Raw genomic sequence first — 17,976 nt, forward strand, 5'->3', positions numbered from 1 at the left:
AGATATTCACCACTATATATTTTAACAGGTTGAGGAATCAGACTCAGGCCTCTTAATACCATTTCTGTTTGTTTTGATTAATCCCTTCATTGAGTAGACTTTAATTGCAAACACCCTTTCATAGACACTCCACCTCCATCATTGCTTCCAGTTTGAGGATGTCCATCTTTGTGCCTGAGGAGTATCCGCTGGACTGTGTGGCCCTGAGCCACTCTTCCTTCTTTGATACTAAAAGATTTTGCCCTGTTGCCTGGTAGCATTGCTTGTTGGATGGTGCTGGGCGATAAGTCCAGCCTAACTTTATTCTCTTTGATTATTTTACTTTTCTTCATAAATGCATAATGTTATTTCCTTGAACCCAAAAGTCAAACACCCTCAGTAAGAAGCACATTAGTATGTTACGGTCTGGATGAAACGTTGCCTTGTAAACTGGGAGGTTCCTTCCTCTTCTTTTGGAAACATTCCTTTACATATGTATCTTTTGTTTTACCTATTGTGATCTCTATTCAAAAGGGCTAATTTTCCAATTTCCATGGATAAATTGTCTCCCATGTCTGTTAGCATTTTGCTATTTTTGTTTCTTTGTCTTTTTAAGTTTATTCACTGTTATTTTAAGTTTACTCACTGTTATATTTGCCCTGTTTTGTCAGTAATTCAGTTCCTAGTAATTTTTATTTTAGTGTTCTCTATTTCTAACTCATGTATTGAGTGTGTATTGGGTTGTATTTCATTTTGTTTCCTGAGATCCAAACTCTCCCTCTGTTCTGTTGGGTTTTGTTTTTTGTTTTAGTATTGCTTTAAATATTTTCAAATTTTGACTGCTTGCATATTCCAAAAATTCAAATAACTAAAACTTAAAAAAAAGTTTTTTTACTCCAAGTCGTGCAGTAATTATGCTGCATTTCCCCTCTTCCTTTTTCCCCTAGGATGGACTTACTGGTTTGTCTTCCCTTTCTTGCCAAAAAATATTTTCACTGTAACCATGACAATTCTTTTCATCCTGCTCATTCTACTTGGTCTAATATGACTTGATTGACAGTTCAGTGTTCTTCCCATTGTATCTGAGACTTTTCCCTATGAGAACTATGACTTTTTTAAATCCTGAAAGAATGCCAGGGATGGTGTTAAGGGAGTTCAGGTGAGGCAAAGTTCGGCTTTTGTTGAAAATGTTACCCTTTGAGAGCTCTGTCTCATTTTTCAGATTTCATTAAAGCCCTAAAGCAGCAGATGTCTACACAGGGGACATATGAGGGCTTCACTTCCCCTGCAGTGCAACTCATGGAGGCCTTTGCTTCTGTGCAGGGGACCAGCCCACATGCTAAGGTCTCTGTTGTAATGTGCTGCCTGCAAGAGTATTCAGCTCTATGATCAGAAAACAGGGGTAGGGGGAAGCAGAAATTCAGCCTATTCAAACTGTTTCTGTGTCAGTGTGAGGGCTTGGGGGGGGGGGTGATGCTAGAATGTTATTGATCCCACCTGTTTCTAGAAGTGACATTACCCCCATACTTTTGTTGTGAGTCTTATGCAAGAATTTCCTGCTTTCCTTTGTCATAGATAGACAAATGTAAAGTAGAAATAAGTAGATAGATAGATAGATAGATAGATAGATAGATAGATAGATAGATAGATAGATAGATTTCACTGGGGCACTGGAGAGTTTTGTAGCTTTTAATTTTTCATATATGAGTAGAGAAATTCTATGGGTAGATTTGTCACACCATGCTCATCTAGAAGGTATGTTTCTTTCTTTGCAACACCCAGTTGTTGATGAAACTAAGTTCTTGAAACAGCAAGCTTCAATGGTTGCTTAGAAAACCACAGAACCCCGACTCTGGGGAGAAACAGGAAAGTACCACCTTTGGTGAGACAACACACACTGACAGAACTACAGCTAACAGAACTGGGCACCAGACCATGCCCTCCTCCATTGCTAGAGTTTGGTAGCAAGTGACATGCAAGTACAGCAAGAATGAGTTCCTTCTGTCCATGTAACGAGTGGTTTAAAAAAATGCAGAAAAAAAAATTTTTGTTTTGGAAATGCTATGTAATTACTTCCCCCCTTGAATGGAGAAAGAAATCCCTTCATTGTTTCTACCATCTGCTACACAGGGACTTTGTTCTGTCCAGTTTCTAAGAGGATGTAACTGGACATAAACAAGTTTTCTTTCTATAGTCTGAGGATCATTCTGCATCATTGTCAGAGTGTTGGTTCTGATACGAATAGATGAAAATAAATGAAGTCAAGTAGTCATGTGGTGCCTACCCAGTAAGACAAAGAAGCACAATGCAAAGAAAGATGCTAAATCATGAGGACTATATTATTAATGGTCTATACTATTAATGGTCTATACTATTAATGGTCACTTACAATTTTTTTTCTTCGAGGACAATGGGTAGATTTATGAATTCTACTGTAAATAAAAGAGTTTGGGAGAGGTGATGACCTCAATGTCTTCATGAAAGACACTGGAGTCATCTTCTGCCATCACCAGCTACTTTCAGGTACACCCTGACTGTGAGCAGCTCCTGGCCTTTGTACCTTTTCAGTCTGTTCTCTCACTGTGGCTGGGAATGTCACTTTCTTCAAACCGTTCGCCAGTTTCCCTTCTTATTTAAACAAAGCCAGTTTAATCTAAGGTTCCAGTATATGAGTCCAGCTGCCACTTGGATATTGCCTGTGCCCCCAGAGCTCTGACCCCTGGACCTTCTCATTGTCCCACCAAAACTCTAGCCCCACCTCCCAGTAGGGAGGACTTTCACTGCTTCTGTCCCTAGCCGTGGGTACAAAAACCTGTACACCCAGCTGGCTCCTATGAGATGAGAAGTCTATGTGACACTGACACTCCAGTAACAAGCCTTCCTGAGCTCATGGAATTTTGCAGATGGGAATGGAGTCTGCCATCACCATTTAGTGTGTGTCTCCCCTGATAGCAGCATGTGTCCAAGGATACATTCTAAGGATATGTATCCATTCTCACTGGCTTTCCTTTTAGTCCCACTGTTGAGCCAGATGTATTGAAGAGAAGACAAAGGCAGAGTAGGAGGTGGAGTGTAAACAGTCCTTCTGGTTCTGTGAGCCTCCTCATGTGTTCTCATTTATCATCACTGAGAAGGTACACAGTGGCCATCCCTGCCAATAGGAATATAATCTTTTGCTTTTATAAGTAAATTTGCTGTCTGAATCATGACTTCATATTAGACTTAACACCGAAGTATTTAGAAGACAAATCTTTTAAGGAAATTTGTTTTATTTCATTATTAAAACATTTGCTCCAAAACTAATTACCTCAAGCCAAATCCAGTCTCATCTCATCCTTCACTGGTGCCAGGGAAGGAGGTTTGTGTTGGCCAGATTTTTCATCACTATAGGGGAATATCTGAGATGTCCAACTTGTAAAAAGAAGAGATTTGAGACTTACAGCCTTGGAGGGTCCCTGGACATGAGGGATCAGCCTTGTTGCGCTGTCTCTGTAGCAAGGCAGCACAAGCAGGTCATAGACTAGAAATATTTGTCTTGTGGCTGAGGCAAAAGGGGAATACATGGGGGTCAGGATCCCAGTATCCCCTATGAGAACAAAGTCCTCAAAATCTAAGGTTTTCCCATTAGGCACTTGTTCCCTAAAGAGACAAGAACCTCCCAACAGCATGTCCAGCCACAGTCATAGCCATCCTGGGATACATCTGGTTTATAGACCATAGTTTGGACAACACCTGAAAACATTAGCTTGTACTCCTACAAGCTAATCATATAAGGGCATAAGTTTCTTGAGTCCCAGGTCTGGTCACTACTGAATTCTCAGTTCCATTCATCTTTAGCATTAGGCGTGTTAGGTAAACAGTAAATGAATGGTGCCACCTCCCAGCCTGCTCCAACAGATTCTCCGTTAACAGCTTTCTATTTCTGCTGAGCTGGTCCACCGCTGCCAACTCTGATGAGAGGGTGCATACCATTATGCTTATGTATTCATTCTACTTTCATCATGCATTGGAGCCCGTTCACTTCTGAAATATTTATAAGAAATAATTTATAAGAAATATATAGTTTTTTATAAATAATAAATAATCATGTTTTGAGTATATGTTTTTCTATATTATTACTATAATAAATGTAATATTTACACATCATTAATTAATTCATGGCTGTGTAGTTTAATTAAATAATTTTAGGATAAATTAATCAGTATACAATTAGAACAAATTTAAAATACTTAAATTAAACATAATAGTATTAATTTTACCATACTTAATGAAAGATGGGATTTAGCCCATGCACTGTTTAAGCTGACAGGGACAATCTTTAGTTTCCCTATTCATTAATGGGCAAACAGGATTTCTTGAAGCACCTACCATAGTAATTCCCTGGGCAGGATGTCCCCTTTTCCCTCCTGTGCGTAGCAAACGTGCCCTGTCTAGTGTGATACGAGGACACCTTACAACCCCCTGAACCTAGATTTCACTCATGATCACCTACTTCCCACAGGAGACAAGTGCCTGTCAGACATGCCCTATGATGGCGCCAACTATGAGAAGGACGAGATGATGACATCCCATGTGATGGACCAGGCCATCAACAATGCCATCAACTACCTGGGGGCTGAGTCCTTGCGCCCTCTGGTGCAGACACCCCCCGGCAGCTCCGAGGTGGTGCCCGTCATCAGCTCCATGTACCAGCTGCACAAGCCCCCCTCAGACGGCCCCCCACGGTCCAACCACTCGGCGCAAGACAGCGCTGTGGAGAACTTGCTGCTGCTGTCCAAGGCGAAGTCCGTTTCGTCGGAGCGGGAGGCTTCCCCTAGCAACAGCTGCCAAGACTCCACGGATACCGAGAGCAATGCGGAGGAGCAGCGCAGCGGCCTCATCTACCTGACCAACCACATCAACCCTCATGCGCGCAACGGGCTGGCCCTTAAGGAGGAGCAGCGCGCCTACGAGGTGCTGAGGGCGGCCTCAGAGAACTCGCAGGACGCCTTCCGTGTGGTCAGCACGAGTGGCGAGCAGCTGAAGGTGTACAAGTGCGAACACTGCCGTGTGCTCTTCCTGGATCACGTCATGTATACCATCCACATGGGCTGCCATGGCTTCCGGGATCCCTTTGAGTGTAACATGTGTGGGTATCACAGCCAGGACAGGTACGAGTTCTCATCCCATATCACGCGGGGGGAGCATCGCTACCACCTGAGCTAAACCCAGCCAGGCCCCACAGAAGCACAAAGATGGCTGCCAATGCCTCCCTCCCGGCAGCTGGACCCACAACAGACAATGTTGGGTGTGGATTTGCAAGAGGCACTTGTTCTTTTAAGTTGGTTGTTTGGAATTTGATTTGCATTGGAAGACAAGTTTTAAATGTTAGAGACAGGAATACATTGCATCGGTAACATTCAGAACATCCATCCTTCTAGACGGTTTTGTTGACTGCTAGCTGAGATTTCCTTGACCAGTGGCTTTCTAACACTCCCCACCCCAATCTCTTTCACCCCCAACCCAGGAAAAAAAAAAAAGAGAGAGAGAGAGAAAGAGCCTGAATTTTCAGAGAATTGAACAAAATGATTATCCAAGAAGAAGCAAATGGATCTTGCCCTAAGAACACAGTTTATGCCCCATAGATTCTCCAAATCCTCCAAAACAGCACAGCCACTGGGGTGGGGCCATCTCAGGGAACTCCCACAGGTGAGCCACAGGACCAGATATAAGGCAGCTGGGGAGGACCAGGGACATCAGCCTGTGCAGAGACCAGGGCCAAAGGCTGAACCATGAAGGATACTATTAAGTCATATACTGCACAGGAACATGGTGAAAAGGTGCTCCTCTGAGCAAGAAGGGGATGGATGGCCCTGTGCAGAGACCAGGGCCAAAGGCTGAACCATGAAGGATACTATTAAGTCATATACTGCACAGGAACAAGTTGTGAAAAGGTGCTCCTCTGAGCAAGAAGGGGATGGATGGGAAAGTCCTGCAGACTCCTCTTCATTTGCCTGACCACACTCAACCTCCTGGGGCTTGTTGCCTAGTAAGATGAGCTCAGCACTCCCGTGAGCATTTTTCTCACTACTCCCATGCCATTAGTGCTCGTCACTGCATTTTAGAACCCAATCCTGAAATCAAGACCTTACTTTAAACTTGTCATAACTGTAAAATTCCTCAGAAGCCAAAGCACTCTTCCAAGCCCCAGTCTCAGTTTCCTGGGCTCCTGTTCTTCCCTGGACTGACAGTACCTGGGATGAGGACCTGTTATCCCACCAGAGCCCCACCCCTGTCCCTTCACTGCAATCAAATCCCTGTTCCTGTTATAGCTATAGGCCTGGCTATCTTAGTCTGATAAACATCTTTTCCTACTCTTGCTGTATGTTTTTTGGTTTGTTTGTTTGAAAACCTATAAAACCATTATTCTGAATGACCATTTTTAGATCAAGGAAATATATGAGCCCAGCATCTCAGTGGCTAAAACACAGAATATCCATGTATTTAAACAAAAGTTTCAAATATTCTGAAGCTCTCCAGCATAAATGCCACGTAGCATGTGTTTTCATATAAACAAGACACAGCACCATGGTTATCAAGTAGAGGTATTTAATATTGCACTGTTTGGGGCCACAGTGTGACCAGGGCAGGTTCTCGGAGAAGAATGCCCACCAGAGACCACAGGGGAGAGTCAGGTGGTGGTAGAGACGAGATCTGGTACAGCCAGACCAAGAGAGGGATGCCACACAAAGACCAAGTCAGTGAGCTGGAGATTCTCAAAGGCAGGGCCTCTCTTAAGAGTCAGTATTAGGGTTGTTACCCCCCACCACATCAACCAAAAACATATAATTGTAAATGTTTACAGCTATCTTCGCAGAGACTTTCTGGGGTGATTCTGAACTGGAGGGGATTATCTGTAACAGCTCTTGAGCTAAAGCAGGGGTTCTTAGTCTCGGCCCTCTTGACGCACAGGGCTTGATCATCGCTGGTGGGGACTGTTCTCTGAATTGTAGCTTGCTTACATGATCCCTGGTCACTGCCCAGTAGATGCCAGTAGCATCCTAGCTGATATCCAACACTGTCTCCCAGGTGTTCCACGGGGGCAAACCACTGATCCAAATCCTTGACTGGTAGAAAGTGTGGGACGCTATCCAAAACTAAAGAGCACTTGAAGCCTTTCCCAGTCAGCAGTCTCAGGCTGTACTCGTGTCTTTGGAAAGTTGATGAATTCTATAGATGAGCCTTGGCAAATACACTTCTTCAAATGCTTCTGACTTCAGCTGCAAGGATGGAGTTCACAAAGGTATCCCTCTTAAGTGTGGATGTCTTTGCTTCCAGAACAATGTGGCATTTGAAAGTGAAAATAAAATTGCAACTGTAATGATTTACACTGAGGAAAGGGAGAATTTGTAGAACTCCAGCTGTGAACAGCTTTTGTTGGATATTCAGTTGCAGAGAAAGACTGGCCTTACCCAAATTCATATACTCCGGTGACAACCTTCCAAGCCTCCAGTTTGCTGGCAGCTTTTGCTCACTCTTGTCCTTATCCGTGACAGCCACAAAGTTAGCTGGTCCAAGGGAGATGGCTATAAGTCCCACCCCAACCCCTGCCACTGGCATTCAGAGGTTAAAGCAGAATTGTAAATAGTGGCTTCAGGAGCTGTTTTCTTTTTTTTTTCTTTTCTTTCTTTTTTATTTTTTTTAAGAATGCTTTGCCCCTTCCTCTCACTGCCTTTTTTAGCCAATATAACTGTCTGTTTGCACACCTTTTGTTGTGGTTTTATATTGTAACAGCATTTTTTGAAACTACTGTATTTAAGATAAGGTTTCATATTATGTCCACAAGTAATTAAATTATGTTTGAAGGTGGCTATATTCTGTATCAAAAGTTGATGATGTTTTTCTTTAGCTGGTAAAGTAGGGTTTTGCATGACCTCATTTTTTGTTCTGTGGTTTGTTCTGTTGTATGATGTGTGTCTTGCGTACTGCTGTGTGATGAAGTGTGCTGAGATTCCATGCCCTCATGTTGTGTTTTAAGTAGCTACCAGAGGTAGGAGGGTTCCTAGGAGCAGGATGACCTGTTGGTGACAGCTAGCAATCAGCATTTCCCATTCCATCTCCTCCCTGATACCCCAGCTTCCTGTCCCAGGTCCCTTCTGTGATTTGTACCTTAGTGTGTGTGTCTGTCTGTCCTGGTGAGAGTCAGGAACATCACTGTTACCATTGCATTATCACCAAGAGCATGTCCCAGCACCAGTTGCTTCAGATACCAGCACGTTCTGTTTCCGATTTAGAAATAACCACATAATAAACCGTTAGTCTTCAGTGAGGAGCAGAGGTGCTTGTTACAAAGATGGAGGTTTGTTTACCTATGTCATACTTTATGCTCTTTTCTTCTTTTGTTTGGTTTTGATTGAATTGTGACTCGTGTGACATCATCTGGCCAAAACAAATGAGATGAACTGATTTTATGTAGACATATTATGACGTACCATTTATTTCTTTCTTCTTCTGTTCCAGCAATAAGAATGGATAAACTCTAAAATCCAGATCTACCACACTTAACATCCATGTTCTTTCTATGTTTTTTTTACATTAAAGTGAGCCACAATTAGACTTGAGATGTATAGGCATCAAAACCAAGAAGCACACGTGCATCTGGTGCTAAGGCACTCACTGTGAATAAGTGTGACCAGATATTAATATGCAATATTGTTTCCGGTCCTTTCTAATACACTTTTTTATAATGTTGTGTGTGGTGATTGTTGAGGTTAAATCTCCGTGTATCACTACAGCTTCTGATCTTCACCTCCTTGCTGGCAGGTAGATGCAGAGGACTGTGAGAAAATGCAGCCATCTCTGCAGCCCCGGCTCTGTGGTGATGTTAAATGATCTTTGTTTAGCTGTGAACAAGTGGTTTCCACTGGAGGCATCGAGTATCTTTTTGTACACATTCTGTGTTTCTTCTGTAGTGATAGAACAAATAAATTCTACAAATGCTCTGTCTGCCCCATCCAGTGAAGTCCACACAAGCATAAAAGGAGCCCTGCTCATGTAGGAGTCTAATGTCATCTCTCAGAGACTGGCAGGTGAGCAGCACAGTCATTTAGCTCAGCTGGCCAGCGAAGGAGTCACTGGTAAGCCTTCTGAGCCCAGCATCATGATGAAATGGCGGCAGAAGAGGAGCGCCATGTCCTACCTTTCACTCCTTCCCATTTTAAATAAGCACAAGAACTATTCTCAGCATGACTTTCTGGAGTGGAGCTATCTCATTCATTTTCCTGCTTCTCTTCTGCAGAGATTTCCAGAAAACTGTTGCAGGTTTCACTTCAAGGAGTATGTAAACATAAATACTGGGTCCTTCTTTCAATGTGAGCCTGGAATCAGCATTGAGGTACAGGAGGCCCAAGGTCCCTGACCCCATTTCCAGTGTTTCTCAGTCATATGTTCTATAAGCATAAAATGATGTGAAAGTCCTATGACTCCCTGGTGAAACCTCCTTGCATTCTTTGAACACATTCAGAATCTCAAGAAACAAAACTTTGGGCCCCGGGAATATGACTCAGCTGCTAAAGTGCTCACTTTGCATGCACAAAGTCCTAGGGCTCAATCCCCACAAACTGGGTGTGGTGGCACATACCTGAGACCCCAGTATTCTGGGGCAGAGGCAGGAGTTGAAGGTGGTCTTTGGCTCTATAGGGAATTCAAGGACAGCCTTGGTACCTGACACCCTGTTTCATAAAAAGAAAGAAACACAAACTTTGGCAGTTTCTGAAAGTTGCCTTTTTGTCGTGGCTTCAACACAGAGCTGGGAGCAAAAGAGAGAATTGAGCAATTAGTGAAAGACTCAGAGGAAGTTCTCAGACGACCAAAGTGGGAACTCCATGTTCCTCCATCATTTTGGAAACTTCTGGCTCTTTCTCTGCACCAGTGCCCAAAGCAGCAACTAACTGGCACATCCCCCAAGCAGAGGTGGGGTTGAATGTTGCTGTTTTCTCACAGCATCTGCCTCTTCTGTCTTTTCCCAGGCCACTCCCTCCCTATAACATACATACCACCTCTCAGGAAACCAAAAGGGATTCCCATGGCCCCTAGAACAGCACTGCCATACCCTTTGGCTTCTCTATTCCACTGTTAACCTCCACTCCTGAGCAAACCCACTCCAGGATTAGCAAACAAGAGGTCCAGCTCCCAATTCATCAACCATAGTCCTGCTGGGTATCAAGACTGTGTCCCAGAACTGGCATCTCAGAAGCATTTCAGGTCCCAGCCTATCCCACCCCTATTGTTAGCTGCAGCTTCCATTGGTCACTTACTGAATACTCTGGAGCAGGGAATATTTATTGTGAGACAACCCCACATCCCCAGACATGACATGTGGGGTCAAGCCCTCGAGCATGCCAAGCACACAACTAGTTCACTGAGGGCCAGTTACAGCCTTGATTCTCCTGAGCTTAGACCCACAGTTGTGTGGCTAGAGGAACAATGTCTTTCCACATGGATCTGAAACAACCTAGGTATAGACAAAAGAATCAGGTGAGAAATGAAGATGTTCATTTTGCTACTCACAAAAGCCAGACTTCTGAGTGTGACCACACAGCAAAAGCAGCCAAGATGGAAGACTCACATAGCCTAAACCTCACTACCTCAGTAGTTCTGCTAGTAGAGAGCTTTACCATTCTGCCTGGTTTGTGTATTACACAGACAGAAGGCCACATGCCAGCCATCGTGGGTTTCCCTAGAGACTCCATCTAAAACAACTTAGTTCTCTGTGATTGCCCTTGTAGGCCTCCTGCCTCCTAAGTCCTGTTACTGCAGTCCAACCATTATGGGTTTTCAAAAGTGATTTGTGAAAACGGGTTACTGCCCAAGTTACTGTCCCTACCCACAGATCATCAGTGGTTCCAATGAAATTCCAGAGTAGAGTACAGTCTCCTCAGCTGGAAACATGAGGAAGGCCTTTGCCTTCCATAGGCGTTCCTCTAGACATGCTCTCAAGAGTATTGTCTGGACCTTAAGAACAGGGTTCTGGAAACTACCAAGTCTATGTTTGAATGTGCACAGTCCAAAGAAGACCAAAGAAAAAAGGCAAATGAGAGCCTCTGAGCCAGATGTCTAGGATGTTCCAAATGACCCTGAAGGTAGATAGTAAGAAGAGGTCTATGAGCAGAGGTAGGCTCTGACCTCAGGCCTACTTAGTAGAGTAGGCTTGAGTGAGCTATCCCAGAAGCAGAAAGACACACACAGTATATATTCACTCATATAGACACATAATATAGGATAATCCTACTAAAATCTGTACACCTAAAGAAACTAATCAAGAGGGAGGACTCTTGCTAAAATCCTCAATTCTTATCCAAAGATAATGGACATCAGAAGAAGGAGAAAAGAGGGAACAAGTCAGGAGCCTGACACAGAGGGCCTCTGAAAGGCTCTGCCCTGCAGACTATCAATGCAGATGCTGAGACTTATGGGCAACCTTTGGGCAGAGTGCAGGGAATCTTAGGAAAGAAGTGGGAAATAGTAAGATCTGGAGAGGACAGGAACTCCACAAGGAGAGCAACAGAAACAAAAAATCTGAGCACAGGGGTCTTTCCTGAGACTGATACTCCAACCAAGGACTATGCATGGAGATGACCTAAGACCTCTGCACAGATGTAGCCCATGGCAGTTCAGTATCCAAGTGGGTTCCATTGTAATAGGAACAGGCCCCCTGAGGGGGAAGCAGCATTACCAGAAGAAGACAATGCAGCCACTCCAGATGAGACCTAATTGACTAGGATCAGAAGGAAGGAAAAGAAGACCTCCCATATCAGTGGACTTGGAGAGGAGCATGCATGCAGAGGGTGGAGGAAGGGAAGGATCGGGACGGGAGGAGGGAGGAAACCACAGGGGGGATACAAAGTGAATAAAGTGTAATTAATAAAGAATTAAAATAAATAAAATTAAATTTAAAAAAATAGAGTAGGCTTTAGCAGCACAGTGCCAAAACTCAACTGGTACCAAGTTCTTGGCCAAATTTTCCAAACAAGGAAGAAAGGTCTCACTGGGATGTCTCCTGGCCTTTTCCACTTTTTAGGAGGGCCAAGAGCAGGAGCAAAGTAGACATCCTTTTGACTTCTGTCTCCCTCTCCAATGAAAACAAACTCTGCATGTCTGGAGGCAGAAAGGGGTTGGGGGTGTTGCTCATAACAGGATCCCTCAAGCTCTTGCTCAAAGACCAAATCTGGTAGATCCTTGTATGGCAATGAGCCCCTGGTCCAGGCTCCCTTTAGCAGCAGGCACTTGGCCTGAGGCAGGGCAGATGGGCCCTGGAGATTCAGTGAATCGGCACAAAGGGAAGCAGATGTGCTCACCATGGTCCCCAGGCACAACCGGGAACCAGCCACTAGGGGAGGAAATTTGCATAATAGGGATAATTTGGTACCAAAACTGTCCCCTGAAGTGAACTGCATGGATCTCGGTATAGTTCACAAATTTCACTTCTTCTTTCCCATGTTTTCTCAAGCCAACTAGATATGAGGTAGTGTGTGTGTGACTTGTCCAAAGGTTTGGGGGTGGTGTTTTATTTTTATTGTTGTCTCCCTTCAAGATTTGGTCCCAAGCTTTTTTTTTTTTTCTTCAACCCGCCACTCCCTTGTGCCCAAAGGTGAATTTCTAAAGTTTCTCAGAGACTCTCCCAAGCATGTAACCCAAATGCTCTTACCCTGGATACAACCAAGTGGTATTCCAGACTCACAAATGGCATTAGTGGTCATTTACCTCTTTGCTGGTGTTCTTGACCAATGCTATCTCACTCTGCTGCTTCCCTACAGCCTGCAAGAGCTTCCTCATTGATAGTATCCCTGGGGCTTTCTGTGGGCAGAGGGTGGACCAGTCCCAGAGTAAGAAGGGTGTGTGGTTTCAGGGCTCCCCAGTTTCATTCCCCTTTCAGGCCTCCTCCTTTCGTGGTACCGCCCTTATCCCCACCCACAGAAGGCACAGCCCTTCTCTAACGCTTGCAGGGACTCCCTACTACCCCCATAAATTCCCACTTCTGCAAGCATCATGAGCTATTTTTTAATGTTAATTTTATAATACCTACCAAATTTTGAGGTGACAAATACTCCAAAATAACAGATCTATACAGATGCTACCCAAAGGAAAGACCAGCCTAAGACAAAGTCCCTAAGCCACCAGCAAGATGGCCGGATTGCTGTTAAAACTGCCCCCCACCAACACACATACACACCCCTAAGCATCCAGCATGGTTTATATCAAAATTTGGGAGAAAATAATCGTAAAGCTACAGATAGCAAGGACAGAACAGTACAATGAAGACATTGCCTACACTGGGAGGTTGGGCCTAGAGGGAGCTTCTACCTCTTCCTGGTTGGTTGGTCCCAGAAGCAAAATATGAAGTGGCTTTGATGACTGAACAGCACACACAGTTGCTTTAGTTCTAAATGGAAGCCTTTTTTCCTGTTGCTGCTGCTCCTGACTTAGCTTGTGGCTGTGGAGAGTCACATGAGTTAAAACAGGCTTCTTCTCTTTCCTCACTCCTTTGTTTAAACATTTAATTTAATTTAATTTAATTTAGAATATCTCAGACAAAAGTAAAGCAGATTTCCTTATGAGTTCAACCTCAGGACCCCAGGAACCATGAAGTAGAGGGAGCTCATCTGCAGTTAAAATTCATTCTCTCCAGCCTGACAATCCTGTTCCCAAGTCATCTTCTAAACCACAACTAATTCCCCCACAGTCTTACTCCAAGAGCCCTACTTGCCTTCAGAGTCCCGACACTACACTAGCTAAAACAGAACTCACAGCACCCAAAGTTTAGAACATCCTCAAGACCAGATCTGTTCCTAAAGTAACTTTACATTTGGGCATTCCTGGTACTGGCTAAGTGATAGACTCTCCCCATCAGACTGTGAGCTTAGAGAGAGGGAGCTGAGCTGGTTCCAGGCTTCCCAGATTGTTCCCCATGATAATGGTATCCAGTGAGGTGGATTCTCCTTGTGTCCAAGGCTCCCAGATGGGTCTTGTTGAAGGTAATAATCTGGACCCTAGTCCCTGTCTTTTCTTTTGTAAGTTCCTTCCCAACTTTGCACTTGCCTTCCCATAAGGAGAGTGGTGAAGACAGCAGCACGCACCTCGGGATCTCCAGGAGGGGCCTCTCCTTGTCCTGGCATTAAGACCTTCATCCAAAGACTCAGCCTGGAACAAGAAGTGGCCCTGGTGTGATATAAGCAGAGAGAGGGGTCATGAGGCAGAGAAGGAGGGAGCAGCACCTTGAAAACACAGGGAAGCTAGCTATTGCAATGTAAGTATAGAGGAGAAAGTGTCATTCACAGATTGGGACTTTTGTTTTCTAACTTAAGTGATTGTTGTTCCTATCAGAATACAGTGGTATAATCCTGACCTATAAGCATGGTTGAGTTCCATCCCACTGACTCTGATCAGGCCAGCAATTGACAACATCAGGACCCACAGCCAGTGAGATGTGAGAGGACAACAGTTCAATGTCAAGGAGATGTCAGCGTTTTGCCAGTGACTGCAAGGTTGAGTTGGGTGTCCAGAGTCAAGTTCAATACTACACAGACAGGACCCAGCAACCAGTCAGTATCCACAGACCAAGTGCATCTCAGCTGACTCTTGAAAAAAGGACAGCAAAAACAAACAAACAAACAAACAAAAAACAATAATACAGGCATAGAAGAAAATTAAAAGCAGAGGTGCCAAACAGAGGAGAAAATAAAAAGAAACAAAAAAGAGGGGCAATAAATTGATTACAAATCAGTGGCATGTGTAGTACATGCTAATAAAACTATATCAACAATCACATTAAATGCCAGTAAACAAAACACATCAATGAAAAGACAGACACTATCAAAATGGGTCCCAAATAAGACTTGTCTAAATTTAGATATAAGAGCACATACAGTTTAAAAGTGGAAGAAAGAAAGAAAGAAAGAAAGAAAGAAAGAAAGAAAGAAAGACAGACACAAAGAAAGAAATGATAAAAGAGAGAGAAAGAAAGGAAGGAAGGAAGGAAGGAAGGAAGGAAGGAAGGAAGGAAGAAAGAAAGAAAGAAAGAAAGAAAGAAAGAAAGAAAGAAAGAAAGAAAAGAAAAGAAAAAATGTGTTTGAACAAAAGCTCACTGCATGGAGGATTTGCTGCTCCAATAAAAGGTGTGGAGTTCTTCTCTAGTAGTTAGGGAAGTCCCAAAGGCCTTCAAAACAGTACAGGTTAATCCCATTGCTTTTATTTCCCCCAAAAAACTAGATGGTAAGACTCTATTACTAAAGACATGATTTGTCTACAGGACATAGAAAAATTAAGGTAGAACTCAGGTGACAACTTCCTCCCCATGGACTATTTCCATAGTTCTGAAGGGTACTATGTAGATTACCAGGTGACAAAAGTTACTTATGATTTTACACAGCTGTAGACCGACCTGCCAGGCAAGATGTGCCCACTGGTATAACAGTGCCATGATTGTTATGATGATAACCAGTCACATTTTGATTGGATTTGAGGCCTACTCCACTAGAGGAAAATCATACCTGGTCTAGGCTCTCATGCCGATGGCCAGGGAGGTCACAGGCCCTAGTGAAGAACTGACAAAGAACTTAGGTTTTACTAGATGGATGTGTCTACACAGAGTATGTTTATACCTGTAGAGCAGTGCTGTTTTCAATCTCAATCAGATACTTCATTTTGCAGTGGGTGGAAGTAAGGGCAGAAATTCGTGAGTGGTCAAACCACTAGGAATTATTGATGATTAAGTTCTGAGCCTTGAACAGACTGTATCACCCCGCCAAGATTCAGAGAACATCCTAGAAGAAGAAGTACAAGGAAAGTCCACGAATAGAAAAGAGTGCTGTGAAACTCTCTTCTGTGAAACAACTTACAGGAGCAGCGCTTAAGCTGCACAAGAGCAGCTACTGAGGGGGACCCATCAACTTAATGTCATGGAGGCAGGAGGTGCTCATAAGGCCCCATCTCGCCCTGAGGAGCTGTTGGCAATTAATGATTGCTGGGAGAGGAGCAGTCACGTTTCTCAGTGGCGTACCCACTGAATTGCCCTTGCTCAAGTTGTCAGTCCCCAAATATGGCTATGTAAGCAACCCTAATGAAATGCAATGGGTCATGCACACACACAAAAAAAGACATGAAAAGAGGAGATGGAGTAGCTGGAAAGAAAGTGTTTAGGAGAGGGTGATAGGAATAAGGGGACAGTAAGGGAAACATGATCAAAGCACAAATATGAACAAAGTACATATAGTTGTGAATGAATAATAAAAAGGAAGTGCTCACAAATTTTTAAAGAAAATTATTGTCATTAAGCTAATAAAAGACTATACATTAGAACACCAGAAATGTGTTAGACCTCTGAGGACAGAGTTAATTCAGCTTGATCATGTTAGCATGCTCATTTTCTCTGTATTCTGTTATTAAAATCATGAACTCTCAAAGAAGAGAGAAAGAAGTAAGATGTTAATTTGAAAACACAAATGAAAAACAGGAGTTTTTATAATAATGTCACACAAGCTGACTTCAGAGTAAGGCAAATTATTGGGAGTTAGAAGGGGCATTATGTAATGAACAAGTAGTCAACACTCAGAAAATATAACAGTCTTGAATATGTATATGCCTAATAAGTAGGGCCTCAAAATACATAATAGAAAACAAAAATACATAAACTATTATTTAAGCTTTCTATATGAAGTATAGGTCAGCAAAATGGCTCAGCTCCTTGCTGCCAAGCCTGAAGGCCTGTGTGGAACTGAGTTCCATCCCAGGCAATCACTTAATAGAAGAGAACAGTCTTGAAAGTTGTGCTTTGGCCTTCATGTGTGCCTGCACACTACACACAGTGAAGAAACAAAGAAAAGAAAAAAGAAAAAAAGCCTGACACTGTGGTGCATGCCTAGAATCCTAGCATTTAGGAGACAGAGGCAGATGGATCTCTGTGAATTTGAGGCCAACCTGGTCTACAAAGTGAGTCCAGATCAGCCAAGGCTATACAAAGAAACCATGTCTCAAGGAGGAGGAAGAGAAAATAAAAAGAAAGGAAATTGAGGGGGGAGCAAGGATTTTTGGTTTTTGTTGTTTGTTTTTTGCTTGTTTGCTTGTTGATTTTTTTTGTTTTGTTTTGTTTTTTCAGAGACAGGATTTCTTTTTGTAGCCTTGGCTGTCCTGGAACTAGCTCTGTAGACCAGGCTGGCCTTGAAATCACAGAATTCTGCCTGCCTCTGCCTCTGCCTCCCCAGGGGTGCTGGGACTAAAGGTGTGCACCACACTGCCAAACTCAAATCTTTTTCTTAAAAAGAAGTAATAAATTCAGAAGTCAAGAAGTCGCTAAGGATATACTTAACCCGAAAACTAAGGATGAGTCGGTCAAAGAAAGATGGTGAGGAAATTTTAGGCAGAAGGGCCAGCAAGAACCTACACATCACGGGCAGGACTGCTGTGCTGAGGTAAGCCAGGTAGTGCAGTTGGAATGGGCACACCTCCCAGGCCTGCTGACTTCAGTGGTCCTGAGCAAGACCAGAAGAAGTGACCACCACTCAGCTGCAGAAGCACCACTTAGCACCCCGGCCAAAGACAGACCCTGGCCTGTACTGCAATTTCTGTGCTGTTACGGGTGGCACAACCCCTGGAGTAAGGGTGGAAATGGGTGTGATCTCTGGTTTCAGGTAGTGAAACTAAGGCCAGGGAAAAAGAGAGCCTTGGTCAAGGTCACAGGGAGTCACCCTCAAGCCACATTTCCTAAAGCTCATTATGAACAATACAAAAAAAAAAAAAAAAGAGGAATGAGGCCAAAAGTATCAGGAAAAGTAATGCACTCTTGTCCGCTCATAGAGATTCAAAACGGCCCTGTGAAATCCTGAGAATGAACTATGAGTGACCCAATGCAGCCTTCCACAAACGTTTTTAACGTGAAAAGTCCCTAAGACAGTTTTTAAATCATTTTCAACATGAATGTTGCTGTAGGCAGAAAACAGTTTAGGTAAATGGGGCCCTAGAGGA

General features: G+C 43.5%; 1 protein-coding gene across 25 annotated transcripts in view; it reads left to right on the plus strand.

Moving 5' to 3' along the window:
• Ikzf1 (IKAROS family zinc finger 1) overlaps positions 1 to 7,896 on the plus strand; it is a 91,302-nt gene extending 83,406 nt beyond the window's left edge. For all 25 annotated transcript variants that reach the window (XM_060365672.1, XM_060365673.1, XM_060365674.1 and 22 more), the window contains one exon: positions 4,481 to 7,896. In XM_060365672.1, coding sequence (XP_060221655.1) covers positions 4,481 to 5,184 — 704 coding nt within the window. In that variant the 3' untranslated portion in view covers positions 5,185 to 7,896. The remainder of the gene's footprint in view (positions 1 to 4,480) is intronic.
• Positions 7,897 to 17,976: the final 10,080 nt, after the last annotated feature.

The sequence above is a fragment of the Meriones unguiculatus genome, chromosome 12, assembly GCF_030254825.1.
Source record: "Meriones unguiculatus strain TT.TT164.6M chromosome 12, Bangor_MerUng_6.1, whole genome shotgun sequence".
NCBI lineage: Eukaryota > Metazoa > Chordata > Mammalia > Rodentia > Muridae > Meriones > Meriones unguiculatus.